Genomic DNA, 7931 nt, shown 5'->3' with positions numbered 1-7931 from the left:
AACAGCTGCAAGGCAAATGGTGGTTGAGTGAGTACATGTGTGTTCAGCCAACTCCCTTCCCTTAAGAGAGGGTCAGAAGGCAAGCAGAAAGAGTGAGATACAAGGAAGGAATAATGCCTAATCTCTTTATTAAACTTTTAAAAGTCCATGTGTGTTTTATTTAAAACTTCATTTTGAATCTCCAGTCAGTCTGTCTGTTACAAAGTACAGCTCTGGCAGTGTGCCAGTTCATGCAACCTTACAATTAAAATGCATGAATTATCCCAATGACAACTGAAAGTTGAACAAGTACCCAGAAACACTAAAGTATAATTACAATAAGCAGTAGGAAGATAACTGGTGTGAACATCCACTCATCTTGCTCCATATGAATGAGCAATCCTCCTAAACCAGTTTTCAACTGAGTTGCCATATAGAAACGGGGGGGGGGGGGGGGTGAGGGGAGTACAATATTCTGCAAGGACTAATACATGCTTTTACTATGTGTAGGAGGTGCCTTCATTGGTAATGAGAATCTAATTTATTCTCAACAAAGAGTTCTGTGGTACCTTAGACTAACAGATGTTTTGGAGCATGAAGTGGGTATTCACCCACAAAAGCTCATCAGATGACATGCATTCAACAACATGGGTATCCACCCACAAAAGCTCATGCTCCAATATGTCGTTAGTCTAAGGTACCACAGGACTCTTTGCTGCTTTTACAGATCAACTAACACAACTACCCCTCTGATACTTAATTTATTCTCATTACTGTTAGTTACAGGTGGTGTACCTGTTTAAAACAGCTCTAATTAGACAAGGACTGTGTTTGTCTTCATTTTTTTCATGGGAGCTCCTAGCATATTTTTACTACATAAGGCTGGTGCTGGTCTAAAAAAAGGAAGGTTCCTTGTAGAAGTTCAGTATAGCATCAAGAGTTCTCTATAACATTGTTGACTAAGGACTTTACCTGCAACTGCTTGAAAATTCTCTGAAAATACACAATGCACAGACTACTCCAGTGCACCCACACACCAGATGAGACACACAGCTCTCACTTCACAAGGGAAAACTCATCCCCATATTACTTGCTGAGGGTTGTGAGCTTTGCACCTTTTTTTTGTTAGGAGAGGCCTTACTCTGAACAAGGTCTTCATTGAGGTTCTGGGCTACCCAGGCCTCAGTGGAAGCCAAGCCCTCTCACTTGTACAGCAGTTTGTGTACCTTGGACCACATAGTGCTGAGTGACATGGTGCCCATTAAGCTGCAGCTGAGAGGGGACTTTGTTGAAGCATAGGCAGGATCTCGCAGTCATTTCTACCCTGTTCACAGCACCGCTGTTTGTCGAGGGGATGCTCCCTCATCCTCTGCGAAGTGTCCTATTTGTATTAAGGGGGGGGGGGAGGGTAGAGGAGAAGCCCACCAGGCTTGGAGGCCACCCTGGGCCCTGCAAGTAGCTTGGTCTCATTGGAAGAGGGTGTAGACTCTTGATTGTTTCCTTCACAGAGAACAGTGACCATCACTGGGCAAGTCTGGTGCGGTCAGTGTCATTCTGGGATAGATACTGGCAGTCAGAGAGAACAGAACACAGCACCTCTGCAAAGTACCTGAGGCTTGGGTTGCACTCACTCTAAAGTCTCAGTGTCGTATTCTTGTGTTGCTAACTGGAATGTTTAACTGGGCAGAGATTGTTCTCTTTGCTCTGGTGTCCAGTGCCCACGTCACATGCCTGGCTCCCAGGGGCTTGACTGTGCCCTCTGCCCACACATAGGGGGCAGTGCCTGCTGCTGCAGCAAAGTGCTTGTGGTTCAGATCTGCTATTCCACGACACACAAAGTGTTATTTATAGATTTCCAGGAAGCCTAATTGCACAGCTGGCACCCTAGTAAGTCTGAGGGCCCTTGGCCCTTCTCCCCAGCTGTGACTGTCTTGCACAAGAGTGTCTTTCTGACTTCCACTGGTAGGGAAGCCCACTGGCCATATTCCAAGCAGGATGAACTCCCAAACAGCCTTGACGAAGTCTGGGGCATGGTTGCACATCCATGCATGATGCTGCCACGCTGGACTGCTTCTTTGGAGGTCTGTCCTCAGACAGGGGTGCTCTCCCTGGTATGGTGTCCATGAGCACCCTGGAGATGTTTTTCAGACCTCGCCTAGGGATGCGGAGGCTTGGGCTTACCTTTCTTCTCCAGCTTGTACTGTGCATCTGGTGCAAGTTCTCCAGGGGCAACTGAAATAATATTTAACCCCCGTCCCCCAAAGACCACTCTCCGTTAGCGTGACACAAAAGAAAACTAGCCCCTCCCCATCCTTGCAAAGCCTTGAAGGGTAGCAAAGTCTCAGGGAGCTGGGAAAATTGCATGGCTGAGGGCCCTGCACGGAAGACACTGTGGCCCCAACCATACTACTATGGGGTCTCGCTGCTCAAGAGTTCCAGCTCTCAGGATTACGCACAGAGGTGCTGCTCAGAGCCACAGAGCTCTCTGGGGTGTTTAAAGTTCTGAGCTAGTGGAGTGGGAGGGAGGGGTCCCTGTCACTTCCTTCCGTATTTCCTGACATCTCGCTAGAGAGTGTTTCTGGCTTTTTCAGTGTCTGCAGAAACGGGCTGAAAGCTGGTCCTGAGAGGCTACCATAGGGCTGGGCTGAAGGGGCCTTGGAGAAGAGCTGCAAGCCCACATATCTAGGGGGCTCCCTGCTGAAGGAGGGATTAAGGAAGGACACACTGTGAGCTCCCCACAAGGGAAGTTTTTCTGAGGCAAGAGAAGCCTTTGTCGGAGATGAATAAAAACTTCCCTTGGGGCTGGGCAATGGGCTGGTTCTTGGTGCTGGCTTTGAGCAATGTCATTCCACTGAGAGCTACAGCAGCATCCTTGCAGACTAGAATGGAGGCAGGAGCCTGTCCATTCGCAGGCAGTTTTAGTGGCTGAAGATGACAGAGAGGACACAGGGCTGCTCATTCAGGAGCAAGCTGGAGGGGAGATTGCATGTTCTCCTCATAACAGGACAGAGCCATACAGGGAGCTGAAAGCTCTCCACCCTGGGTGAGGTGCTACAGTCAGCTAGCCTGTTCTACATAGGTGCTCAGCCCCATAGTATCTGTGCACCTTCCAGCGAAGGGACTAACCTCTGTCACATGGTGGTTTTCTCATCCCACCGCGACGCAGAGAAGTGTGTTTTGTTCTGGATGCTTTATACTAGCATACACACAGATATACTGGAAAGGTGGGGTGGGGGTGCATGTTTATGTTAGAGAAGACATGGTATAAGAAATGCCTCTGATGCTTGGAGCGGAAGCTGGGGAGGTTTGTGATAGTCTCAGTTCTTACAGAGTCTGTTCCAGTCCCTGGCCGGCTTGTGAGAAGGCTGTGTCTCCTGCTTGACATGTACGGTTGAAAGTTTCATTGTGCCAGAGGAGTGCAGTTGTCAATCATGATCTTCATACCAGAACTTTAGGCGCTCTTTTCCATACCTTGGGCTCAAGCCACAGAGCACCTTGAAGATAAGAGCCACGACCTTGAACAAGTATTCCATACCAGGAAGCTGGTTTAGGGAGCAGATGTGCTTGTGCTAGCCTGGGTTTCCAAGGCAATGTGGTACCGTGTTCTGTACCAGCTGGAGTTTCCTGAGTGCTGATGGCTTCATGCCCAGGGCTATTGCACTGCTGTAGTCCAGCTGACAGGCAATGAAGGCATTAATAATCCTGGCATGCTAATATGGGTCAGATTCATGCTGTGACAGACCAGCAACCCAGAGAAACTGAAATCTGCCCCAACCTCCATCCAAATTAGTAGAACAGGTCAAATTCAAATACAGCTCTACCTCGATATAACGCTTTCATCAGGAGCCAAAAAATCTTACCACATTAGAGGTGAAATCACATTATATCGAACTTGCTTTGATTCACCAGCGTGCGCAGCCCTGCCCCCCTCCTCCTGAGCGCAGCTTTACCGCGTTATATCCAAATTCATGATATATCAGGTAGCGTTATATTGGGGTAGAGGTGTAACTCACTGCTGGTCACTGCCAAAAGCAATCACTGAGGAGGCACAGATGACACTGTGCTACCTTGCTCCCACACTCCCCAGTCTGTCTGGCCACATGTTGCATTGTGTAAGCTTATATGGACTGGGACAGTCTTTCCTTTTGCACAAACAGGGCCCCGATCCCTGACTGGGAGCCCTCGGCACCAACTATACAAATAAATAACAAAAAAAAGAATCCTTCTCTGAAAGGAGCTCTAGCTGTCACGGTTGTCTCCTGAGAGGCAACCTCTGTGTTGTTTCCACCCAGCGGGATGACACCCTATAGGGTGACTGGACAGCAAATATGAAAATTGGGACAGGGGGTGGGGGGTAATAGGAGCCTATATAAGAAAAAAGACCCAAAAATCAGGACTGTCCCTATAAAATCGGGACATCTGGTCACCCTAACACCCTATGGGTTAGGACTGCAGCACATCCACTTGTGCGTGAGCGCGAGGAAATTCAAAGCTGAGTCAGACCAAACCAGTGCTTGTCTGCAGGCTTTTCTAGTTTCACATAGTTACGAGATAGAAGCAAAGTTCCCAAGTGTTGTCTAGAACTTGGCACATCTCACCAAATATATCCCAGGAGAACACTGGAATGTGCTTATGGATAAGTCTAGCATCACTTAAGCAACACTTGAGCTCCCAAGCTTCAGAGGTGAACAAAAAAAATGGAAATGCACATTATTTCATCCAAACTTGGCTAAAAGGTAGAAAAAAATACAAAGAGGTATTACTACAATAAGGAAATACTAAAGTAGGAACTAACTACCTAAAACACTAGTCTGCTTTACTACAGAAGAAAAAGCTGATGGTCAGCAAGAAATACTTTGGGCACAGTATTTCTCCCCTCCCCCGACCAGTTATACAGCTGGACTGTCCATTTCCATAACTTCCCCAGGTACCTAGTATATTCGGCGTGTACTGTAATCTAGCACCAGGCTAGCAGCTCCAAGCAGAGCAGGGTCCGCCAGATTTGAGACAACTACATCCACTGTGGCAGCAGAGAACAAAGCCTGCTGACGGATCACATCTTTGACGAGGTTAACATAATGGCCTGCTAAAACTCCAGAAAGGATCACCAGAGAGGGGTTCATGGTGTGCAGGATATTCACTACTCCAAGGCCTAGAGCTGTCCCAGCTGTGAAAACAAAGGAGAGAGACATTACAGCAAAAAGATAATACCACAGAAGAATCTGAACATCAGGGTCTAACCGAGTGTCTCTAAACACATTACTCCTGGGGGAATTCTGCACCATTGCATGTGCACAGAATTCATGTCCCCCACAGATTTCTTTGCTTCCCCACAGAAAAATGACTTTTTGACAGGGAAGCAAAGGGAAACTGCAGGACCAGTCATGCACCCCTCTCCAGCCGAAGCAGCTGTGGAGAGATAAATCACTGTGGGGGAGGGAGTGGGGACAGTGGCAGGGCTAAGGACACCTCAGCCACTGGCTCCTATGCTAGGCCAGTCTCAACTCCTCTTTCCCTGCAAGGACCCACCCCCAGAAACCTCTCCAGGCTGCAGGAAGCTCCACACCCCCCGCCCCTGCTTCCCGCTCCCATTGCTTTTCAGCCACAGTGGGAGGGGTAACTGTATGGAGAGCTGCTCCTTGGTCCAGCCAACCCTGGTGCATCCAGACCCCCCAATACCCAGACCTCCCTGATGAGAATTATTCCCTCTGCACCAAGACACCTCCCATGAGTCCCCTACATAAGATGACCAGATGTCCCAATTTTATAGGGACAGTCCCGATATTCGGGGCTTTTTCTTATATAAGTGCCTATTACCCCCCACCCCATCCCGATTTTTCACACTTGCTGTCTGGTCACCCTACCCCACCAATTCTCACCCCTTGCATCAGGACGCCCACCTCTGCACCCAGACCGCCCAACACCCTGACAATCCCCCTGCACCCAAACCCCCACCACACTGAGCCCCAAAAAGCAGTACCTGGACCCAAACCCCACTAAGCCCTACTCCCCCAGCTCCCAACTCCCCCACTGAGTCCCTTACACCCAGACCACACCTTCTGAGCCCCATCCCCCCACACCTAGACCAAACCTGCTGAGTCCCAACCACCTTCACCTGGACCCCACTGCAGCGTCCCATTGCCCCTGCACCCAGAACACCCCAATGAGCCCCTGAGCATTGAGACTGGGCCACACATAATCCTCTCACCCCACACCTGGATCCCCCAATACTAAGCCCCTCCACACTTGGATCCTGGTGTGCAGGGCCCCAGGGTGTTTCTGGGGCAGGCCCGGCCCTTGCGCTGTCTCAGAGTCAGGTCCAGTCTCACTGCCAAGTCCACATCCCAAGAAGCGAGGGCTGGGGGAGCCCTGCAGGGTGATCTCCCACCTCCCTGCTGCCAGTGGCCTGTGCTCCCCACTGCCATGCTGAAGCCTCCAAATTTATTTATTGACAAAATGAAATTTGCAGAATTAAAAAAATATTGTGAGCAGAATTTTTAACTTTTTTGGTGCAGAGCTCCCTCGGGAGTAATTAATACTGTGGTCACATGGCAGACGTTTCACATGGCAGACGTTTATGATTTTCTGCCAGAACTCTAGAAATACAACAGAATGTCTTCCTTTTCTCGAGAGACAGCTAGCTGGGCCACTTGTGCTCATCATCCTCTTTTCTTTCAAGGGTTTATAGTCAGGTAACATTACACCATGATATAGATGAGAGAGGTAAGTCAACACATATTGCTGTGCTCGGGGAAATAAAGGAAAGAAAATGCTATTCTACCTCCTTCTGCTATCTTGGTTACACGTAAGGAAACTGGTTATATTTAATGCTTGTTTTGAAAACTCAGAAAAACTGTGCATTGTAAAGTATTGCATAAACTAGAACAATGCTTCATAGAAACCATTTCATTTTGGTTGCCTGGCATATATATTTATTGGCCCATCCCTGAAGTGTCCCATAATTTCCCATAACCACACTGAATTATCAGAACCTGCCTTTTTTTCAGTGTGAAGCCAAAGCTATTTTGCTTGCCACAAGAAAAGGAACAGCATGATGTTTAATATTCTAATCCCCTAGAGCAGGAAATCCCCAGAGAAATAGCGAAGGGTCTCATGACCATGCAATCTATAATCTGTTTAACCAAGTCTCTAACACTGTCCCAGAATACAGTTTGTTGGAGAGAGGACAGGACCACTAGCCCATTCTCTTCACAATTCCCCAGTAGTCGTTGGTACCACTCCTATCCATGATTGCCACGCCTAAAGGGCCAGATCCTTCACTCAAGTGTAGTTCTGTAGAAACCATCACAGCTGCGCTGAGGATTTGGCCTGCTGTGGCAAAATACCAATTCTACAGCTCTGAGAATTTCCCTCTCATTCCAAGAGGGCTTCCCACCCTAAGTCTAGGTTCTTACCTGTTCTGAGAATGCTGTCAGCCTTTGCATTCCCAAGTTTAGCTGCCTGAATGAGATGCACAGCACTAATGGTCTCTTCTGTCTTCACTGACATTCCGCCCACTAACAACAGATCATCTGTTCAGGGAGAAGGGAAAACCCAGAGGGAAACATTAATAACAAATCTGCAGTTGGAATAACGATACAACAGGGTGTGTGAATCTATGTTCCTGACCTGTAAAAAGGAAGGTAACTTTTAAAAAAACAGACCTTATTTACACACCCAGGCCCAGATGCTGCAAACATATATGTGAGTGATGCCACTGAACTCAACAGGGCTACTCATGTGCCTAGTTATTCACGTGTACATCTGTTTGATGGATCAGCCTTAATTATGACAGTTCCATTGTGACAGCAAACTGGCTTGTTTTACAAATCGATCACTCCAAATATAGACGTAAAACATAATTAAGGTCAGAAACCGTCCACATTTTATTCAAGACGAGGGAGCTGCTGATGAGAGGTTCCAATTCCACAAAGAACAAACAGCTGAGCTCA

General features: G+C 47.9%; 1 protein-coding gene across 6 annotated transcripts in view; it reads right to left on the bottom strand.

Moving 5' to 3' along the window:
• GNE (glucosamine (UDP-N-acetyl)-2-epimerase/N-acetylmannosamine kinase) overlaps positions 1 to 7931 on the bottom strand; it is an 82678-nt gene that overhangs the window by 7196 nt on the left and 67551 nt on the right. For 3 of the 6 annotated variants that reach the window (XM_030567922.1, XM_030567924.1, XM_030567923.1), the window contains exons 11-12: positions 7395 to 7511; positions 3914 to 5146 (exon numbers count right to left, since the gene is read on the bottom strand). In XM_030567922.1, the coding sequence (XP_030423782.1) occupies positions 4911 to 5146; positions 7395 to 7511 (353 nt within the window). In that variant the 3' untranslated portion in view covers positions 3914 to 4910. Of the gene's footprint in view, positions 1 to 3913; positions 5147 to 7394; positions 7512 to 7931 lie in introns of those variants that run through there. The other 3 variants (XR_004001069.1, XM_030567920.1, XM_030567921.1) reach the window with 2 other exon arrangements.

The sequence above is a fragment of the Gopherus evgoodei genome, chromosome 6 (genome assembly GCF_007399415.2).
Source record: "Gopherus evgoodei ecotype Sinaloan lineage chromosome 6, rGopEvg1_v1.p, whole genome shotgun sequence".
Lineage (NCBI taxonomy): Eukaryota > Metazoa > Chordata > Testudines > Testudinidae > Gopherus > Gopherus evgoodei.
The sequence above is the reverse complement of the archived record's forward strand: the minus strand, read 5'-3'. Positions and strand labels throughout refer to the sequence as shown.